At 34.8% G+C, this 22,662-nt stretch overlaps 3 protein-coding genes and 1 long non-coding RNA gene across 4 annotated transcripts; 2 read left to right on the forward strand and 2 right to left on the reverse strand.

Moving 5' to 3' along the window:
* The first annotated feature begins 8,182 nt into the window (after nucleotides 1-8,182).
* On the forward strand, nucleotides 8,183-8,767 carry LOC108196329 (cysteine proteinase inhibitor 1). The gene has a single exon (XM_017363568.2). It carries the CDS (start codon nucleotides 8,281-8,283, stop codon nucleotides 8,647-8,649), a length of 369 nt encoding a protein of 122 aa, XP_017219057.1. The 5' UTR covers nucleotides 8,183-8,280; the 3' UTR covers nucleotides 8,650-8,767.
* A 5,100-nt stretch (nucleotides 8,768-13,867) lies between these two features.
* On the forward strand, nucleotides 13,868-17,368 carry LOC108210045 (inositol monophosphatase 3). The gene is made up of 12 exons (XM_017381296.2): nucleotides 13,868-14,018; nucleotides 14,142-14,197; nucleotides 14,317-14,367; nucleotides 14,970-15,050; nucleotides 15,155-15,258; nucleotides 15,350-15,434; nucleotides 15,744-15,798; nucleotides 15,882-15,925; nucleotides 16,234-16,302; nucleotides 16,390-16,490; nucleotides 16,568-16,624; nucleotides 16,905-17,368. The coding sequence occupies exons 1-12, from the start codon at nucleotides 14,006-14,008 to the stop codon at nucleotides 16,993-16,995; spliced, it is 807 nt and encodes a 268-aa protein (XP_017236785.1). The 5' UTR covers nucleotides 13,868-14,005; the 3' UTR covers nucleotides 16,996-17,368.
* Nucleotides 17,369-17,564: 196 nt separating this feature from the next.
* Nucleotides 17,565-19,305, reverse strand: LOC108195890 (cytochrome b561 and DOMON domain-containing protein At5g47530). Its single transcript, XM_017362904.2, has 3 exons — nucleotides 18,587-19,305; nucleotides 18,243-18,497; nucleotides 17,565-18,163 (listed from the first exon to the last, which is right to left on the reverse strand). The coding sequence occupies exons 1-3, from the start codon at nucleotides 19,196-19,198 to the stop codon at nucleotides 17,843-17,845; spliced, it is 1,188 nt and encodes a 395-aa protein (XP_017218393.1). The 5' UTR covers nucleotides 19,199-19,305; the 3' UTR covers nucleotides 17,565-17,842.
* A 975-nt stretch (nucleotides 19,306-20,280) lies between these two features.
* On the reverse strand, nucleotides 20,281-22,514 carry LOC108210659 (uncharacterized). Its single transcript, XR_001804884.2, has 3 exons — nucleotides 22,251-22,514; nucleotides 21,004-21,304; nucleotides 20,281-20,610 (listed from the first exon to the last, which is right to left on the reverse strand). It is a non-coding gene; the product is annotated as an uncharacterized LOC108210659 (long non-coding RNA).
* Between the last annotated feature and the right edge of the window lie 148 nt (nucleotides 22,515-22,662).

Here is a 22,662-nt window from a genome sequence, read left to right on the forward strand (position 1 = left end):
GAGCTCCTTCCTGCGTATGTTTGTCTTCACACAAAATCATGTTAAGCAATCAATGCATTAAACATACCTGAGGGCGCGCCTTGTCAGAGGGAGGCGCGCAACCTTTGACTTCTTTCGTTTTCACAATGTTTAGGGGCGCGCCCATAATAGGGAACCAATAGAAGGACAACTATCTGAGGGCGCGCTCTGTTAGAGGAGGGCGCGACTATTCGGCACGGCGAAGAGGCGCATTCCTCATCGAGGTAGTCGAACACCACAATACCTGCAGCTTTATACATGCAGTAGTTATAGGGAACCAAATAATGAAGGGGTTTAGTATTTACCTGACGGCGCGCCCGGTCAGGGGAAGGCGCGCACCTTTTATAACTTTTCAAGCTAGGCTCCATTTGAATAACCCCCTTTCGTAGCTTTCCCTTTCATATCATCACATGTGGTTGGGCCCTCAAGATGCGCCTCCCGCGAACTTCGAGGCGAGCCTTATTAGGGGAGAGCTCGTCGTTCACGTATCCTTGTCACTTTTAGTTCTCATTGCATCCTAGGGTGTCTCCTCTTCGATAAAGGCACGACTCATGAAATTCTTTGAAATTTCTTCCCCGCTATTTGGCATGTTCCGTGTGCGCTATCTCCCTTTTATCGCCGATACAAAATATCTTTTTATGTACTCTTTAAGGCGCGTCTTCATCAAACTAATTTTCCTGTGTTGGTTGTTTTTTTATTTTCGCCGCCGCTGCCCGCTTCTGGCCTCTACAGTTACAGTAGCGTCCGTCCTGTATCAATTTTTTGAACCTGGCCTAACATCAATCATGTTTCTGGATTTGTGTTTGCTGTCACAGACATCAGTTAGCAATAATATATGTGAATATATTACTAATCGGCCTGCAATACATATGCCATATTACTAACATAATATTAAATATATTTAATAAGATAAACATGTAACTAAGATATTTTTCTAATTAAAATATACTAATGCATGCTAAATATATTTATACCCTTATATATAAAAAATTAATGAAAGAAAAGAAAGTACATATATTATATTAGATAAATAAATAAATAAAAAAGAAAGTACGTACTATATATAAAAAATAAATAAAGGACATATATAAAATAATGAAAATAAAGAAAGTATATACCATATCAAAAATAAAGAAAGGATATATATAAAATAATAATAATAAATAAAATTTATATAAAACAATAAAAATAAAATATACATATATAAAAATAAGAATATATATTATATAAAATAATAAAAACAAAAAAAAAGTACGGGGAGGAAAGCTTATCTTTATTTTTTGCAGGCTACTTATGTCACCTCGTCCTTGCCATTCTTTTTCATTCGAACTCCTGCATCTCCACGGTTGGCATAATTGCATAGGTCTCCTAGGGTTGTTTTTACACAAATATATCACGCCGACGTGCATCCATTATTGCCTCCGCTTTAATCTTCATATATAAACCTGAATGTACAATAACAATTCTACGCAAATCTAATTTTCAATCCTAAACCAACATATCAACGCAAAAAGTTAGTCAAGCATAATATGAATATTAAACTCATATCACAATAATTAAAATCATATATAATAATATAATATAATCTAATAAAAAAATATGGAAAACTTATCTCATAATTTCCGATGATCGTAGGATACGGTGACACTTCATCCTCCTTCGATAGCCATAGCAGTCGCCTGTGATTGTTTTTGTACACGTTCCTTTGTGTCCTTTAATCTCTTCCTCAAGACAAATACTGTATACTTTTCTTATTCCAAATCAAGTTAATTCATATATAAGTAATAAACTCAACAAATAAAACATTAAGTTACACATCATATTCTGAATACCCATGAAATACAATCTATAAATATATAAAATAATAATTTATACGACATCTTCTGATATAATCCACACAAAATAATATATATATATATATATATATATATATTTAAATATAATATATGAAAAAATAAATAAGATTAACCTTTATCTCTCAAAATAAACAGGTTATCTAATATTCTACGAAAATATAATGAGTAAAAAGGATGAGTATCATCATGCATGATTTTTTTTAACGATATAAATCTCTTTCTAGTTCGTGAGATAATTAAAATTAAAAATAAATAAAGAGAGAAAACTTATCTCTGATGTCGCAAGTTCATGTCGATCAACAGTAAATTTGAAGTTGCGTGCTTCAGTGTAAGGATGTGCGCACTACTCAGAAATCAATACGCGTGGCCAAACTATGTCACTTGCATAAAAGTCTCTTGTCATGCTCCCTCCGTTTCGACAGGTCTAACCACCACCGGATCATACGCTCGGTTTCGTTTGTCCTCCACAAACGATTAATAAAATAAACCCCTCCTTCTAGCGCCAATTTGTTGATGGAGGAATTTGGTAATCAACAAAGATGAGGTTCATGGCCGGAACCAAGATCTGTGACGGTGGTTTTGGTCGCCGGAGTGCGGTGGTTGTGTGTTTTAGGGGGTGGCTGAGATTAGGGTTTTGAGTTGGTCTCACGTGCTCTCAACTCATGATCCCCCAATGTGCCTACGTACCCCTATATTTATAGGGGATCAAGCCGTACGTAGTTCTATTGAACCAAGACTCCTAGTTTGATCAAGACTAGGCCTCTTGGGGATAAGACCAACCTTAAGCCGGTGACTTATCACTTAGAGTTCTACTCCAGTTAGAATTAAGCCTTGAGGCCAACTACCTCAGACTCCTAGTCCAAGTACATCACGGATACGGCATTATCTCCACTACGAGAGATAACACTAACCGCTACTTTTCGTAGCATGGAGGAGACGTCTGGTAGAGCCGTGACCAATCCTTGAGGTGTAGGGATGCGCCCTTCCCCCTTAGTGAAGGTTCTCACTAAGAGGTAAGACAAGTAAGGAGCCAAGTTACACGATCGTCTCAATCCCCCAATGAGGGCTAACTCACCAGAATACAGGATCTAGACATATGATCGGCCTTCGTGTCACCCCTGAGGGCCTTCAAGAGCCATGATCACCTCAAGCCCCCACACGAGGGTTAACTCGGCAGATAGCAGGATTGAGGATTGTAGATCATGCCCGGATGAGCCCGGGAACTATCAGATGAGCCTGACAACTACCAGATGAGCCTGGTAACTAGTCTTCATGTCCCTCGGAAGGTTAGGTCTTCATATCCCTCGGAAGGGTCGTCATTGAGACTCACTCATCCTCTCACACAATATATTTAGTATTATTTACATGTGGACGCGACCCCTGAGGGCGCGCCCTTTGCTTTGCCATCCTGCCTTACCTGATTCCCGTCGAAAGCTGTAGTCAAACGTCTCCGCGAACCAAGGCCGCGCCCTCTGGGTCACAACGAGAAGGGCGCGCCTTTTGCCCAAATCCTATGGCCAAATTCGGCCATAACAATATCTTTGACCAAATCATTCTGATCAGAAATAATTTATCTAAAATATTTAAATTTTATTTTTTTACAATATTAGATATTAATAGCTAAATATCTAACAAAACCTCCTTCAAGTGACTGGTCTATGCAACCCGTGGCCATCAACGCCAGGGATCAGGACCCGTGTTTCTGATTCTTACTTTTCTGAGGATTGATGAGTAAATACTACAGGCTATCAGAAATCCACTTCATTTGGGTTTCAGCCTCAGCCTTGATAGACTGTGTGACTGTTGTATTTCGTTCGAATATTTATTCCCTTTATACAAGTCTCCATTGCGGAGCTGTCTATCAGTTCGGTGTATACTGATTACTGAATACCCTTGTTCTTTGCTTGCGGGAACATCATATGAAATAATAATAGTACCGCAGCTAATTGAGGACATTCGGACCTCTGTTAACGCTAGAGCTGAACAAGAAATCACGCGACTAGCAAGTGAAGAGACAAATGTCTAGCTAGCACGTAGGGAAGGTGCATGCAATAAATCAAGGAAAAACCTCAATGAGAGATCTGAGGCCAAGTATGGGCGTGGTCTTGTAATCGCTGTATCCAGCAGCCTTGAAGAGTTCTTCCCATTCCCTTTGAGTTCTTTCTTTTCTGCTGGTATTAACCATCATCAACATATCAAAAATAGTTGTGTTTGGATTGACGTGTAATCTCCTTTCTTGCTGTCGACTACAATATCTATGATAATCACCTTCCCATCCCTTTTTTTGCTTGACATCGACTCCTTCCATCGACTCAGTATTGTCAGGCATTCAGCAGTGCAATATCCACTGTCAAATTTCCATTCAGGCTGGATTAAAATTCTTTACAGTTCACCATCAAGCAAAGTAGTACTAATTATAAAAAATCTTGTTGTATTTCGGAAGTCCTATTAGGAGTACACAATATATATATGCAGGGGCGGTGCTGGTAAGAGACCTCTCAGGCCCCTAAAAATAAAGGGTCCTGAATTTATAAAAGTTAGTTATACATGATTTTGTTATCGAGAAGAGCTTATCTTTTACATGAATTTTTCCAAGTATACTTCTTGTATAGAAAAAAAGTTATTTACCTTGAACAGGCAGAGTATTAGGCCTATCATCAAAGCTAATTTGTTGATAGCCTATTAACAAATTGATTTTGTTATACCTTAAATTCATCATGTGCCTATTAACAAGCATGCACACGAGGCGATAAACAAATTAGCTTTGTTAATAGGCAGAGCATGGATTAACTCTGAGATAGTCATTGGTTTGCCATGCTTGTTAATACCATCTGGAATCTCTAGTTGAATCGCGCAGTTGGGACACTGAGAAATTTTTAAAATGAAATTTTTTAGTTAGTAAACCAATTCGAGTTGAGCTTTTTGTCTGTTCCATTTAAGCTCGGCTCACCTAATCTCGAACCTGCTCGAGTTTGACCCGCACTCGTCTGATGCGACTTGGACAAAATTTATATATTTTTTTAAAATTTGACATATTATGGATAATTTAAAATATTTTGTTACAAATTTAAATTGTTATCATTATAAATTTGATAAGATGGAATAAGATACTTCTTCTGTCCCGGCTGGTTCTTTACGTTATTTTTTGGCACGCATTTTGAGACTCCTGTAAAGTATAGTTTCCTCTTATTTTTTTAAATTCTTTTCCCTAATATACGAATTTGATGTTTAAACTTTTATTTAAAAAACATTACAATATTATATTTTATAGGAGTCTCAGAATGCATACAAACAGTGTACGTAAACAACCAGCCGGGACGGAAGGAGTGTATAAGACAAGGATATCGTATAATTTAATTGAGAGTCCGAGTGTAAGTGTAGATCTATATGATTATTAGATATTAATTTGTATATTATTTGTAAAATTATAAATTAATACTTTGTCTCAATCATTTTCTTATATTTTTCTTTTTAATATGTGCCTATCAATTATTTATATTTGAAAACTAATGATAAATAATAAAATTTTATAATATAAAAAATAATTACATCCACTATATTTCTTCACTATACTCACTTATATATTAGATTTCAATCGGGCTCACCACTTTATTTTTCTTTCGTTTTCCCATTATTTTATAAATTTTTCTTTATTTCTGTATCTAATTCAATTCATTTATAAATATATGGGAGGAATTCGGGATTGGTTGAATAAAAATATGTGAGAATTGTTTATGAGTCGATTTTAAGTGCGATTGTATGATTATTACGAACTTGAAGACTTGTACAACTGCATAATATTTGTAAAAAGATCTTAAATATAAAATACTCCGTCATACGGCTGTGGATGGTATTAATATAATTAGAAAATGATTTTGTAATGCAATATTTTTGTAGGAAAAAACAAATACTATGTCATACTACTGCGAAACATATATTAATATAATAGAAAATGATTTTATAAATTGTAGAAAAATACAAATTACTATGTATACTGTTGCGGAACATATATTAATATAATAGAAAATGATTTTATTATGCAATATTTTTGTAGGAAAATGCAAATTACTATGTTATACTGCTGCAGAACATATATTAATATAATAAAAAACGATTTTATAATACAATATTTTTGTAGGAAAGTACAAATTAATACATCATACTGCAGTGAAACATATATTAATATAATTGAAAATGATTTTATAATACAATATTTTTGTAGGAAATACCGATATTGTTGTAGAACATTGAAAGTATATTATCAACTAATATAACAAGCAATTTGATCAGAAGGTATTAATTAATTAATTTTAACACAATAATTATTGCATTTAATGCATCCATTAATTACCTATAATCAAGTAAAAAAAATATTAAATAACTAATATTAAATGCAGTATTTGATCATGACCATTGATTAAACAATAATCTAATAATTCTATATTAGTTTTAATTTCTAATTAAATATGAGTTCTAATTTCAACCTCACCTTATGTATATAACTTGTAAATTTATAAATTACATTCAACGAACAAGAATCATAGACGAAGAGCATCTCCAACGGGGTTAACTATAATTTTGACTAAATTGAATCCGTAAGACATTTTATAAAATTTGTTTGACCTGTAATATACCGTGTTTGGATGATATTGGCTATATTTATTGGTTATATATTAAAAATAGTATTTAAATTCTTTAAAATTTTATTGGGATGTTAAGAATTCAAAACGAGCACAACAGACCACGTACACCCTGATTAAAAAAAAAATTAAAATTTTTATTAGGATGTTAAGAATTCAAAACGAGCACAACGGACAACATATGACTTTAATTACTCCTAACTCCTATGATGCTTCCATCAATGACGGCAACAACCAGCTCTGTGGCCCACCTATCTTAAAGCCTTGCGTCGGTGACACAGAATCACCAAATGTTCTCGACGATGATGAAGGTAATTCAGATTCAGAATCACCAAATGTTCCCGACGATGATGAAGTTTTGTCAACGAGCTCGAGCTTGAACAAACTTTTTGTTCGTTAAGAAGGCTCGGCTCGTCAGGAAAAAGAAAAAAGCTCGGCTCTGTTCGATCAAAACTCGGCTCTGCTAAAACCATTTCAAACCTGGAGAGACTTTCTGTGTCTCTTCAACAATTTGTTCTGCTTTTCCGAAGATCATAAATTTGCTTAGAATAATACATTCCAAACACTAACCAGAGAGTACAGAGATTTTCAAACTGGCTAAAGCCTAAAAGGGTTACGCTTCATCTCACTCTCCTCTCCATCCAAGACTTGCTCCCATCTCTTTCAAGGTAATATGCGAGTTTTTTTTGGGTATTTCTTTGTACTATTTTTGGGGCAGGCCTTAAGACAAACGTTATTTTGTCTTGAGAATTTTGGCAATACTTGCTATTGCAACTCTATTTTTCAGGTATCTCTTCGTTTTTTTGTTTGTTACTTTCATTTTCTGATTTATTTGAGTGGAATAGTGAAAAGGTGTTTGACTTTAATCTTGTTTGTTTGTGGGTATGTGTTTGTTTGTTTAATCATTGTGTTTTGTTTGGTTTTTGGTGTTTTTGGCGATTTTTCGTGTTACAAATGAGACGCTTCGTTGTTCGCTTCGCATACGACGAGGCAACTTGACCGATAGCATAGCGGTGGTGGCCGATGGTGGCGGTGACGGCGGTTTCGGGACGGGATCCGGTTTCAGAAAGGAAAGCGCTAATTGTGCCTTAATTGAGGGCGTAAATTGTGCCTCCTGTTGAGGGCGTAAATTGTGCCTCTTGGGCGTAAATTGTGCTCTTTATTGAGAGCGTTAATTGTGCCTCATTTGAGGGCCTTAATTGTGTCTTAATTAAGGACATTAATATTTTATTATTATGCCTTAATTAAGAGCTTAATTGTCTCAATCATGAGTTATCATGATTGTGGGAATATTTTGATATAATCTGTTAAATATATCGACTTATATTCTTTTTGTTTCTCTTGTTTTATTTTCAGGATTCTTGGAAGAAGACCGGTTTTCTTTTCGGACATTAAAGTTTTATTGTCTAAATTTTCCCGGTCATCTTGCATGTCCGACGGTTAGATAATAAGCTTTCTTGAATGAAAAAATTATCACGGTGAACTGCCGACACTCGTTGAGATTCATTCTCATTTTCAAAAAAAAAAAAAAAAATTACTCCTAACTCCTGTGTAATTGTAGGTAGAAATTAATTAGGATATCTCAGAAAATCTTAATAAATACTACAGATATTTTCCTGACAAAAGAAAAACTAAAAATCTCCCAAATCCAATACATAATGCCAAACAAAATTAACATACGTTACAAATGACAGCCAACCAGAACTCCTATATATCCTCCTAAATCCCAAAGTCTAAAACCAACAACAACCGCTCTGCAATCTCAAATGGCTCTAAACCTCCACATTCTCCTCCTCATTCTTTCCCTTTCTTTCATTCCTGCCCATTTTTCCGACGTCGCTGTTGCTCGAAAAGCCATCGTAGGCGGATGGGAACCGATCAAGGACCCGAAAGATCCAAAAATTCAAGAAATTGCCAAATTCGCAGTCACGACATACAACAAGGAGAGTAATAAAAATTTGGTGTACCAAGAAGTCCTCAAGGGCGAAACTCAAGTTGTTGCGGGCACAAATTATCGATTAGTTATTGCTGCTAAAGACGACAAGGTTCTGAACAATTATGAGGCAGTTGTGTTCGACCAGCCCTGGACTCATACCAGGAATCTTAGTTCCTTTAAGAAATTGTTGCAGCTGTAGTAACGTTTTTAGATGCATGTTATGTAGTATCAGATTTGTGTTATTCATGTTAATTGTTCGATGTTTTACCCTGCGAAATACAGTTCAATACAGACTGTTAATATGATTTGATGAACAAGCGATTACTTCATTGTAGGCCCAGAATATCCGATTTTATGTGGTTGGTTTGCAGGTAGATTTAATTTGTACTTATCCGCGTGCCTTTTAAATGTTTATAAGCTCGGGGCAAAAATAAAAAAGGTAATGCTAGGTAAATAAAATTTGTTCCCAAATTCTTTTCTAAAAAACATATAATTGATTTTAATCGGGTAGCTAATTTATCTATATTTTTTTTAATTGTATCTCCATAAAAATACTGGACGTCCCATTATTTATTAGTATGAATGTTGCTAATCACACATTACCAAATAAATTTGCAAAAAAAAAATTTGGGTACAAATTTGATACTTAACATTTTTCAAAATAAAAAATGTTGTTATACTGAGCAGGAGTGCATATGTGATATATGTTAAAGAGATCTGATTATGGTAATCAAATACCTTAAAAATTATACTCCCACCGTCCCACGCGGCACAGATTTTAATGCTCCTGTAAAATGTAATTATGCAATTTATTTTCAAATTTTTTTTTTGAATTAAAATTTGGATGTTAAATTTTTATTCAGAAAAAAAATCTCAAAAATAAGTTATAGAACTATATTTTATAAGAGCATTGAAATGCGTGTCGAACAATTGAATAGAAACGTATAGAATTAAATGGGACAAAGGGAGTACTATTTTTGTAATTCGTTATTTATACTACTGTTTTTCAATGAGTTTATGGGCACACAATAAGCACTAACTCCTGTGAGTTTGGTTCACTTTTATTGGTCATCTAATCATAAATATAGATGGATCCATGTATTTACACCGATTACACCAAACTCATCAAATTTAGTGTTTATTGTGTGCCTTTGACATGTATTAGAAAGACCCTTTATACTATATTATCATTCATATTATTAATGATTTTTTTAAGAAAATTAATTTAATTGTGAAAAGTTATGCCAAATCGAAAAATCAATCGAATTCACTGAACGTAAAACAGTCATATCATTAATTAATCCAAGCTCGTAGAGAGACAAACAATAGATTTGTTGAATCGCCGCGTCACAACAAATCGGGACTATTGACCATAATTAGAATTCTGCATGAAAAAATTTATTACTTAAAGGAAAATCTTGAAAATCCCGCTCTTGGACACTAAGAGAGGTGTATTTTGTTGAGATTTTATAAAATTCTTTTCATTCATGAAATTGAATTGTATTTTGCTGATTTTAAAAGACGTATCGAAATCTTGGGGTATTCAGTTAGAATTTTAAATTATCCAAAAAAAACTTGATAATATTCGATCAGGATTTTAAATTATGCTTAAAAATATGATGATATTCAATAAGATTAATTAAAATTTATTAAGATCTGATGGTATTAAAATGTTGATAATTTTTTTGATTTCATAAAATGATGGATTTTATGAGATTTTCAGTGTATTTTATTCTTTTAATTCATGGGAACTTGAAATATTGTGCTTAAATCCTACAGACAATACATCAACTCAACAATATTTTATATCGAATCCGCATAAAAATAAAATCAGATACAGTCCATTAAAATTCATGAAGTATTATTAATTTTTTAATATGTCACTTGGATACATCAGAGTAGATTACACCAGAACACGCCAATGTTCCGCAGGGAGAAGATAAGACAAAATCAAAACAAATCCTTTGATGAATTCTCGATGAAAATCTGATTCTTGAGAAATAAAACTCACGAAGAAGAGATTTAATAAACCAAACAAATGACCTTGCCAGCTACGAGAATTATTGGAAAACCAAGAAACAATTAAAGAGATTAATGAATTAGGGGCTTTATACCAGTGAAAATTGATTGAAAACGCTAGAAACTTCTATGAAAGGAAGAGAGAAGACGAGCTTTTACCTTCCGGTTAGGATACTCACCAGAACACGTGGCAAAGCCTCCCTCTAAACAATCGGGACATGCGATCAGGAAAAGAGAAGACGAGCCTTTACCCTCTAGTGAGTATCCTCACCAGAATACATGACAAGACCCCCCCTCTAAACAATCAGGACGACTCTTTTGAAGATACGAAAAGTCGTGGCTAGTGTTATCTCCAATCAGGTAGTTGGCCTCAAGGCTAGTGCTTAGGGGAGTAGGACTCTCCTAATGAGCATATTGGAATCGACTTGGCAGAAGAAACTTGAAGACCTTAGAAGACAATTGGATAAGTTACCCCTTTATTTTCAAGAATATTCGTACATCTAATCGAATTAGGTGTCCTAGACCCCATAAAACTACGTCTGGCTTGATCCCTATAAATAGGGTACGTAGGCATATTGAAGGGATATATCGAAAGTTGAGAGCACGAGAGCAACCAGCTATCCCTTTGATCTCAGCTACCCCTAAACCCACAACCGCCACACACCGACAACAAAATCACTGTCCCGGATCTTGATTCTGACCACGAACCTCATCTTTGTTGATTACGAAATTCCTTCATCAACACTTATGTATGCACCTGATCAAGAACATATATTTTTCATCACATACAAATGTATTTATTTTATCTTCGATGTCTTTTGAATTACCTGATGCGAAATTCCTCCATCAACACTTATGTATGCACCTGATCAAGAACATATACTCCCTCCGTCCCTTTTTACTTGTCCCTTTTGAAAAAATAACGCATCTTAAGAAAATGTTAGGTGGATATCTTGTTTTCATACATATCCCTAATAAATGTAAATGTCCGCTGTACAATTGTGTACATTTAATTTCCCCCTTAGATAGAGTTGTGTATATATATATGCTAGTCAAACATTGGAAGTTGTTACATTTTGAAAAAACATACAAAAAGTTGCTTTGAAAGAGAAGTGGACAAGTAATTTGGGACAAAAAAAAATTTCAAAAGGGACATGTAAAAGGGGACGGAGGGAGTATATTTTTATCACATACAAATGTCTTTATTCTATCCTGGATGTCTTTGGAATTACCTGGTGCGAATAAAATCTAACAAAAATTGGTTGATATGATGTTCAAAAAATAGATTGATAAAGATCGTAAATGTCAATACGGATGATATGTTAATAAAAAAATCCAGGACGAACTATGAAGTTTAAAAGATGTTCAACAAATACAGGACGAACTATGAAGATCCTCATTAAAATATGTTCAACATTCCGAAAAGGTGTTAAATGAAAATAAAATTTTAAAAATGTGTTTTTGAAGCTGAATCTTCATCAGCTCAATACACCTTCTCAACACCAACTATCACAATGATAAATCTGGTTAAAAATTATCTACTCCCTCTTTCCGAGAGGGAGGGGTGAGCCATCAGTGAAATACCACTCCAGAAGAGATAGAATTCTAACCTTGTGTCGGGACCTACGGGCCAAAAAACAGTCTCAGGTAAATAATTTTTATGGGGCGTAGGCCTCCCAAAAGGTAACGGAGAGGTGCAAAGGTTTTCTCGGATCGGACAAAGATTGTCCCTCGAATGAAAAGACAGAAGGGAGCTTGACTACAAGACCCACAAGTCGGCTTAGTGATCCGACAGTGCCGAGTGGAAGACCCGTCGCTACTCTAAGAATAACAAGCTGATCTTTCCCAAGAGCTCACATCGACCGGAAGGTCTGACACCTCGACGCCAGCTGTTCACCACCTGAGACTGTAATATGCTCCAAAACATTTGGATGTTCGCACATTAAAGTAATAGATGAGCTGGGTTCACTATGTATATTGTTTATATACTATTGTGTTGGTTGGAAGGTTTTATTTTCTTTATTAGAATTACAAAATTAAACCAGAACAACAAATAAGATATATAAAGTTAAAAAAAAAGTTTGAAATTGCATCTCTCACAATATTCATGCGAAAATCAATATCATTACTCCGTAAATGTGACACGAGTTTTGAGAGACGATATTTCAAGTGTTATATAATTCTGGGAGTAGCGTATTTTTTAAATAGCATAATTTTTATGTTATAATAAATATAAAATTTATCTTATATATGGTGGTGAGATGGAAGCATGCAGTGTGCCATTTTAACTATATAGATGGTATATGATTCCCTGCGATTTCAAGTTGATAGGAGAGATGGGACAAAAGAATAAAGAACTTCAAATCTGGCATATTCCAGGCATCTGAATATATATTTCTACTAACTTACAATCTTGCCCTCCCCCTTCTGCAGAACAAAAGATTTGGCATTTCACCTCTTTAATTCTCCGTATTGGGCCTCCCTTATTTTTTCCACTGACGTGATAAATTTTAAAAAATAAGGTTAGTTAGATATATTTCATTTTACTATAAACTATTGATTAACTAATATGTGACAAATTAGAAGTTCACAAAAATTAATAATTAAAATATACTCCCTCTGTCCCATTTAATTGTATACGTTTCTTTTCAACTGCTCGACACGCATTTCAATGCTCTTATAAAACATGATTCCGTAACTTATTTTTGAGATTTTCTTTTTCTGAATAAAAATATAACATCCAAACTTTAATTCAAAAAAAGAAAATTTTAAAAATAAATTACACAACTACATTTTACAGGAGCATTAAAGTCCGTGCCGCGTCCCCGTCCCCCAATGTATACTACTCAGGGGGACGGAGGGAGTAACTTTTTGGTCTTAGTATAGTCATCTCGACTGATTTATAAATCTCAAAAAATTAATAAATTTAGTGGGCCGGTAGTGTTATTAGTTCATGTAACTTTTGTTAGATGTCGAGTGAATTGAACCTGATCTACATGGTTAATATTTTTTGATTTTATCACAGTATTATTATTTTCACAGAGTGAATACAAATTTCTAGAAAATCTATGTTTTCAATTAAAATAGGAAAATATATTCAAAAGTAAAGTTTTACCGATCATTTTCTACAAAAATAACATCATTTAATTTGATTCACCGAAAAAAATACCTTAAACTTATTTATGACTTCAAATCAGTTTTTAATATATTTTTAATTTTAAACTGAATATTAATTTATTACACAAATATATATTTTTTAATTTAAAGTTGAAAATAACCTAAGAGTTTGAGGTTATCGATTGACGATTGATGTGTTAGCAATTTGAGCAGAATTCAGCAAAAAAGAAACAAAAAAAAAAGTAAAAAACACAAACATTAGTAGATTCTCTATTTGGGTATATTTGTCCATTAAAAATATATCCTGTTTCACCGGTGTTGTATAAAGTGGCTTGTATGCCCACAAACCAAAATCACAAATCACACACTAGAAAACTCTTGGAATATCTCATCATCAGCCCTCTCTTGCTCATCACAACATGGCTCAAAATGGTTCTTTTCAAGCTCCTCATCTCTCTTTATATTTGCATATATGTTACAAGGACTGACATTAGTACTAGTATTTCGTAATTGATTTTCTGATTTTATTTTCTTGAATTTATAATTTTGTTTCAGATTCACACTCAGAGTACCTTGCCATTGCAGTTGATGCAGCCAAGAAAGCTGGGGAGGTACATCAAAATTCAATCTTTTTTATACCCTTTTCATTTGATGCATCAATTTGCTATATTTTTATGTTTTCTTGGATTATTTGTTGATATGTGCACTTGTTTGTGTGTGTGAATTGTAGATCATTCGTAAGGGATTTTATCAGACCAAGAATGTGGAACATAAAGGGCAGGTAGATGTTTCTTCTTTTTATTTATTTTTTGATTTTGATGTTTAAAGTACCAATGTATATGTGTTTCTTCTTGGAGTGCCATTATTTTGAAAAGTAATTTTCATGTTTAATTTGCTATATGATAAGGCTAAGAGGGAGCTTAATGGAAATGTGTGGTGGTGAGTGATTTTTCTAGATGGGCATTAGGTATTAGTATTTCAATAGACGTGATGACTAATTTCAGCTATTTTCGGGTTTTTGTGAGTCGTGATCAGGCAGTCTCCTGATAAGGCACTGCTGATTGTTCTGTGGGAAATATGGATTACAAGTGACTATATTACAAGAAAATGGCTTTACTGAAACAATTTTTGTTTGAAGTGCTTTGCTAGAATAATTAAACATAAAATTATGAATGACTGAATTAGATGGAAGAGGATAGCATGTTGGTTACGTAGGAGACTTTGTTTATATTTTGTGGATGAAATTTTGTGACTTATAATGACTTCTTAAATTAGATGCTATAGCAGATGTGCAATGTCTATATATCTACGTTATCCAATATATTAAAATTTCAAGAACGGTCCAACAATATTAGCCAATTAAATTTGTTTTTTGTCATGCAGGTAGATTTGGTAACAGAGACGGATAAAGCATGTGAAGATCTCATTTTTAACCATCTTAAGCAGAAACTCCCTGATCATAAGGTGAATTATCCTCTTAAAAAAATTATTTGTATATGAGGTGTTCAGAGTTGTTTCCTAGTCAAAAGGGTCTGAAATTCTTGTTGTAATTGTCTATATATTGTTAGTTCATTGGTGAAGAAACAACTGCGGCTAATGGTGTAACAGAGTTGACTGATGAACCCACATGGATCGTTGATCCCCTTGACGGCACGACTAACTTTGTGCATGGGTAATTGCCTAACATTCGTTATATCTCTTATATCCTATAGTGAATCTAGATTGTAATATCGATTTAATGGGCCAAATATAATTACTTTTAGGTTTCCTTTTGTATGTGTCTCAATTGGTCTTACAATCGCAAAGGTTCCAACAGTTGGTGTGGTTTACAATCCAATCATGAATGAGGTGAGAATACTTGTACCGTGTGAAACTGTATTTACTGAATTTTGGTTAAGGATATAGCATCAGAGTCTTGTTCAATCATCTAGTTGATAAAATGTTTTAAAAAAATTACCCTCGTCATTGGTTCCAAGTCATCCATGCTCTTTTTATCATGTTTGATCATATTGATTTCTTAGAGGTTACTTCTATATGCACTTATACTGACATTAACAGTAAAACTGTTTGTTGACAAGTTGCTGTTGTTGACAATTTTATTTTTGCTAACATTTGCTGGTTATTGAATTATAAGATGTTTTGTCTTTTGATATGTAGCTATTTACTGCCATTCGTGGAAAAGGTGCTTTTCTTAATGGAGAACCTATTAAAGGTATCTACTGTGCTCAACTCTGTAAAAGATACCTAATTGCGCTTGGGTTGTTATATCATCATTCTCTGTTCTTGGATTTGCAGTATCTGCTCAATCTGAGCTTGTGAAGTGCCTTCTTGCAACGGAGGTAATCTCCTTTGTTCTTTCTTAAGAGATTGTGCTGCTATATGTATCTGTATATAGCTTAGGCCTTAATTTGGCCCTCTCAGTAATACTTCTATTTGTGCTTTCCATTGCAGTTCTGGTTGGCCAAGTCATTAATATTTAGATGGAATAACTCTCATTGTCTTCACTTTAACCATATTTTATAGTATTTGCTTACCTAATTACAGTAACACCAGGAAGCTTTTGTGTCTTGAATTCTGTCAATGTCATATTATCCTGAATGTCAGCAATTGTTCAAGAAATGAGATAGTTATGTTTGCTTGGTTGCAGGCTGGAACAAAACGAGACAAAAATACCTTGGATGCCACAACAAATAAAATTAATAGCTTACTGGCCAAGGTAAAATCAAAAATCTGCTTAAATTTTATGAAGGAGACATATTAGCAGTAACAGCCTGTTATTAAATGACAATTTATATGCAATTAGGTGAGATCTATTCGGATGAGTGGTTCTTGTGCGCTGAATCTCTGTGGGATTGCCTGTGGAAGGCTTGATCTCTTCTATGAACTTGGATTTGGTGGACCATGGTATGACCTTGTTCTCTACTCTTATTGAAGTTTGATGTGCCACTGCTCCATAATTTTCACAATGATAACTTATGCAGGGATGTGGCGGGAGGTGCTGTGATAGTAGAAGAAGCGGGAGGAGTTGTATTTGATCCGTAAGAATTTGCCTCGCTGAACAACATAAATTGGATGTCCACTGAGATTTTCTGCTATGAAATCAAGACTTGTTTCTGTGTTTGTGTGCAAAAACTTTTAACGTTTCTTCTCCAAACTCGATATAAAGGATTTCACAGTCATCTATATTACAAATTTGATAGTACTAGGGTTTTTCTAATTACTATGTTAGTATTAGTATATTTGTTATATTAGTATATTTGTTATTAGAGGAGGCTTGACAAAAATTAACTTCTATATATTGGAATGGTTCTTTCTCAGGTCTGGTAAAGGTTTTGATATCACATCTCAGCGAGTAGCAGCTTCAAATCCACATGTGAAGGATGCCTTTATCAAGGCATTGCAAGAGTAAGAATAGAGCATCTCTGCAACTAGCAGAAGCTACAATTTAGTTCTCAACTTCTGGAATGTATCAACAAAGAGCTCTATCATTTTCAGCACAGGGTCCTTATAAGTAGCCAAGAGTAACATTTAAAACATTATTACAATGATTCATCCAATTAGCCTGCAATCTTCAGCAGTGCGAAATTATATGTGATATTCAAATAAAGAAAAAGCCCAGGGAGTTGGTACTACATATTGGTTCACATAAGTCATGTATAATCAAATCTGATACCAGGTAGCTTCTCGTAAAATTTTCAATTGTAATGAATAGATTCTAAACAATATTCACTTGTTAGAAAATATACTCGAAATTGCATGAGTAGAAATTCCGTTTTCAGTCATTATTTGTTTTAAACACTGCAGAGAGTATTGCTGATAGCTTATGAAATTTGTTTGAGTTTGTCTCTGTAATTTCCCAAGAATCAGGAGTTCAAAAGTAGGTGTCTGACCCAAACCTAGACAGGGATGAACTATAATATCTTTTTGAGGAGAATTCTAGATCATTATTATATAACATTTTTCCCTGGCAACTGACTCTGATATGAATACCTCTGCATGTTTCTAGTTGGTTCTTCAGCAGTTGCCAGAAACCACCAAGAAAATATATATAGCATGAAAACAAAAGTAGAAACTTAAAAGGGAAATACATACAATATGTATGCTACAAAAACTTAAATATGACTATCTGTCTATAGTGACACATATTTGCTATACTCACCACCAAGATATTACCTATAGCTCAGAAATACAGAGAGGTGCAATACAACATTGCATTGTGACAAACAGAACAACCTAATAATTTCATCGTATCTGAACTACACCCTAGGGTTTGGCCTTCCACCATAAGCATTGTACCGAGCCATGCCATTCGGGGTCTTTTCAACACTGGTCTCGTTTTTCCTTTTCAATACGACACGCCAGGTGAGCACCTCCAAAATTGCAGCACTGATCGACAAAATGACTATGATTGTAATATATCCTCTTTGCCATTTCTTGTCTGGATTCAGGATGTCGAATCCTTTGAATATGTTGATGATGCTCAAGAGAATGACCATGTACCCTGTTGTGTGGTGGTAGATATTCCAGTACAACCTGTATTTGTGATCTTTCTGTGGCCTTACGAGCAAAGCTAATACCTGAAAGTTTTGAACCAAAAATTACTTACTAAACTTCCTTCGCTAATCAAGTTAAGACTGATGCTAAGATCTTATATACCTGGAGTGTCCCGAAAACGAAGAGAGTAATGCCAATGTATCTATGAGAGGAGTACTGAATCCCAGGGGACTCGCTACCAAGTCTGAGACCAGTTCCCCAACCAACCAGACCAATTATGTAGGCTGTGGTCTGGCAAGAAACATGAAGGTAAAACCATCCAGGGTCTGCTACTTCGAATACCTTTACATATCTTGCTATCAGAGCACCAACAGGCATCATAATACCCCAACTGATAGTATTCAGCACCCCGTGAATCTGAAATATGCAGAGAAAGATTATAAGATCGGTGTGTTGTGGTATTACGCCTAGTTTCATTGAAAAACAGTTAAATAATAATGACTTACATTCTGTTGCTTGGTCTTAGAACTCCCTCCTCCCCTGGTAGCTCCAGGCTGACCAGAAAGTAAATTCAGACTCCCCGAAGATCGAATGTTTTCTCCTGTAGTGGCATGCATCCCAGGGTTATCACTTGCAACAGGGCCACTCTGCCAAACCTGGTTCAAAGTGCTAGTATTTTGAATCTTTAACGTAGCAAAAATGATGATCTCATTATTGTCAAAAGTGGCTGATAAATCTGAGACTGGAAATTTAAGATCCCCCTCCTGCAATGAAGTCTTGTAGTCCGTTACAGAGGACGTGTAAACCCTCATGCTTCCATCAGATTTCTGATAAGCAACAAGAGCCTGGGCTCCAATCATGCCTGAACCATCTGGATTGATCCCCCACGCAGCCCAACGGGTAGACATTATCTTTGTCTGTCGGTAAGCAATCTGGAAAAAACCCGAAGAAGGGTCATAGGTCCAGTGAAGAAAGGCCTCCAGGTAAGGAAGATCATTGCAGGATTCAAATAGTCTATTGCCTGCAAAACTATACTTGGCACATTTCTGAGCAGAGGTTGATGCAATCAGAGATACAAGCATACAGAAAATCAGAACCCCTCGTCGCAATTTTCCCATTTGGACCTCTTGAATCTCTTTTTCTGGTACTATGAAAAATCTTTGAAGGTGAAACCTGTGAGAACATAGGGGACAGAAGGTGGTGTAGTTATAGACTATAAAGCAATGAAGTGAATAATGGAGTGGTGGTGGTTTGAATATTTGGTGTGGAAGATTCTATCGTATGATATTGACAAGCCTTGTTGCTGTGTTGTGATTTGGCACTTGTTAATATCTTGCTTAGGTTTCAACAACTATGCCATAACATCTCAACTTATCTAACTTCAACTGCAATGTAAAGTAATCATGAGCTTTACATCTAAGTTTTCTTGGTCAATGTTTTGTCCTTGCAATTTTATGTTTAAATTTTTAACAAAGGTGAAATCACCAAATCACACATATCTTTGCATACCTAATTATCCAACTACTTATGTGTGAAGTTGAGTTATTTTATTATGTTGTGTTTGGTAATTATATGTGTGTTTGTGTATAGTGTGAGCAGGCATGGTCAAACATAAAACCCTGATTGGGCTCAAATCCAAAACCTTGGACTTGATTACAAGAATGATGGGCTTTATGTTGATGAGCCTGGCATTTTCCTTTTGGCAAGTATTACTCATATTAGTGAGCTAGAAATTCACTGTGATCATCTGTATTCTTTGTAGCTAATTCTATGAATGCTAGAATATTACAGGTGTCCTGAGTCAGGATAGAAATTACATTTTACTTTGGTGCAGTTTGGATTAAGGATGAGAATAGAGGGTATGAGAAAGATGATTAACGGGAATGAGAATGGTATGAAATTCAAAGGGGTATGATTTAACCACATAAAAAGATTAACACTGTGTTTGGTTGGGAGGAATGAAATTTGTTAAGAATGGAATGAGATTAGGAATGGAATGGTGAAGGAATGGAATGGTGAAGGAATGGAAAGAAGGTTGAATGGAATGATCAATTCAAAACTCTTGTTTGGTTCATTTTTTTTATGATTGGAATGGAATGAACCATTCCATTCATTTGAGTTGTTTGGTTACTCGAAGGAATGGAATGATAATTAATTATTTTTTTAGCAAATTTTTTCATATGAATTTTAACTTCCAGAATTTATAAATCAAATAGACAAATGGATTAATTTCATGTCAATAGCATACTTCACATTTCATTACACAAATTAGTAGTACCTAAATCAACTATAATAAATATTAAAAATTTACAAAAAACCAAACTTTCGCCACTACTAATTCTCCTTCATAATTTACAAATAAAATACAAAATTTCTCCAAGAAAAGGTCAAGATTTTGAACTATTACTAGCCCTGCCACTTCTCCAGCATGACCAAGATCACTTTCCAAGCCAGCATCAGGGAATAAAGCACTCTGAACAATATCAGAAATTTAAGATGAAGCCGCATTCAGTCAAAGATGCAGATCTGGCTGCGAACAAATTTAGTAGTTTAGCCAAAATTCAGAAAATTGAATGAACTGCATAGTAAAGAACTTGACAGGAAACTTTGTTAGTCCACATTGACAAAACCACAACACTGTTTTGTTGGAACTTGGAACACTTCAAATGCTACCAATCAGGACATTACAAAACACATACTTTATATACAACAATATAACCAAGAGTGGTAAGAATAGTTATAGGTATAAGCTTTCCAGTTGATAGTTATAAGTATAAATTTAGGAAACCTCTAATCGAAAAAACTCCTCCAAATAGTTTTTTCAAAATTAGCTTTTTAAATCCAAGCCGCTACTTCAATACACTAACTATCAAACACCAATATTGCAATGTTTTAAAATAGGCAGAGATTTTGGTGAATATACCAGTGACTAACAAGCTGATGAAAACCAGAGTCATGTGCCAATAAATGAGCTTTAGCGAGCTTCCAAGCCAAACACTTGTCGCATCAAACCCTGGAGAATATGCTTTCTTCCACTGAGGTTTCCCATTCATTGGAGATCGGACAAGCTCAATGGCTACTGGCTTCAATGTGCCAATAGGAGTTAGAAAAAACAAGGCCCTTGATCCATATAGAGATGTCCCTTTTATCTGCCTCACTTTCTTCACATATGGTAGTAGCAAATCATGGTAATCTATCATGAAAAGTTTCTTCTGCTTTATGGCCTGCATTGATATTTATAATTATCATATATAAGCTGATTGATATGTATTATTATCGTATATAAGGGTTTTTGAACCCTTGAACCACTCCCTATAGAGTCTTATGCCACAGATGGTGAGATTTAGGCTCCTAATTTTTAACCTGGCAACCAAAGTTGTTTCGACACATCAAAATGAATGACCAGCTTTGTACCCAACAGTCCAAAATGAAGCAATAATAACAAAACATTTCAGACTCATTAAACACAATTCTTTCTTAAACACCAAACAAATAACCAGCTTGTCTGGCTAGAAATTCTTCCATCCATTCACCATAATCCAGTCATGCATTAACCGTAAATCCTACTGAACCCCCATGAAAGCACTGCAGTCTTACCAAGATAACAGAAGCACCCATTTTCAGAATAATAAGCTATACCCTTGTTTATATGACCAAACAAACCTAAAAAAATCCCTAAAAAAATGCCAGATCACTCTATTGATTGTGGCGCAGTACTCTACTCCTTCAAGCAACCCCGTAAAATTGTTCCTCAACCAATTCACTTCTCCGATCCCTAAATCAACACTTCTACTTTTGATTTTTTGGTTTTATTAAGTACATTACCCCCTGAAGTGCAACCATAAAAAACACTCCAATACCTCGGGCCGTAACAATTAAAATCATAAAAAAAAAACCATACTTTTAGTTAGTGAAAGTCTTGCCATTGCTGTAATTCATCATATAGTTGTTAGAGGCTTTTTATCGAACACCTAATACACATCATTCAAACACAAAAATCATATAATCAGTAATAAACACAAAAAATCGAAAAGTAACTGGAATGTCAGTGATAGAAAGAAACATTAACACATAAATTAGCCAGATTAACAGAGAATTCATCTAAATCAATCTACAAATTACACAATTTAACAAGATTAGTGAAAAATATTCAAATGGATAAGCTCGAACCAGTATGCTCAGATTGATTTAGGTTTCAAAATGGTTGCAAATGGTAAAGTGAATCGCTGAAATGCGTCGATCGGATTTTGAGCTTATTGAAATCGGCGGAGTCGAAGATGCGAGAGTTTGAATCGTCCTTGCCTGAATAGCGAGAGTCTGAAGCTCGATCGGATGCTTCGAGCGTGTTTTTTTGTTTTAGCCGAGAGATTAGAATGGGCTTATCCCACCGTTTTCAGCAGGAAAAGAATATAAAACAATGCTCCAGAATGGAATGAGTTAAAGAATGGACCATTCCATTCCTTTGGCCCAACCAAACAGCAATTTTTTTTGTTGGGCTGAATGGATCATTCCATTCTGTCCAAGATCCATTCCATTCATGCCAACCAAACAGAGCCTAAGATTTTTTACATCCAAATAACTA

The sequence above is a fragment of the Daucus carota genome, chromosome 1 (assembly GCF_001625215.2).
Source record: "Daucus carota subsp. sativus chromosome 1, DH1 v3.0, whole genome shotgun sequence".
NCBI lineage: Eukaryota > Viridiplantae > Streptophyta > Magnoliopsida > Apiales > Apiaceae > Daucus > Daucus carota.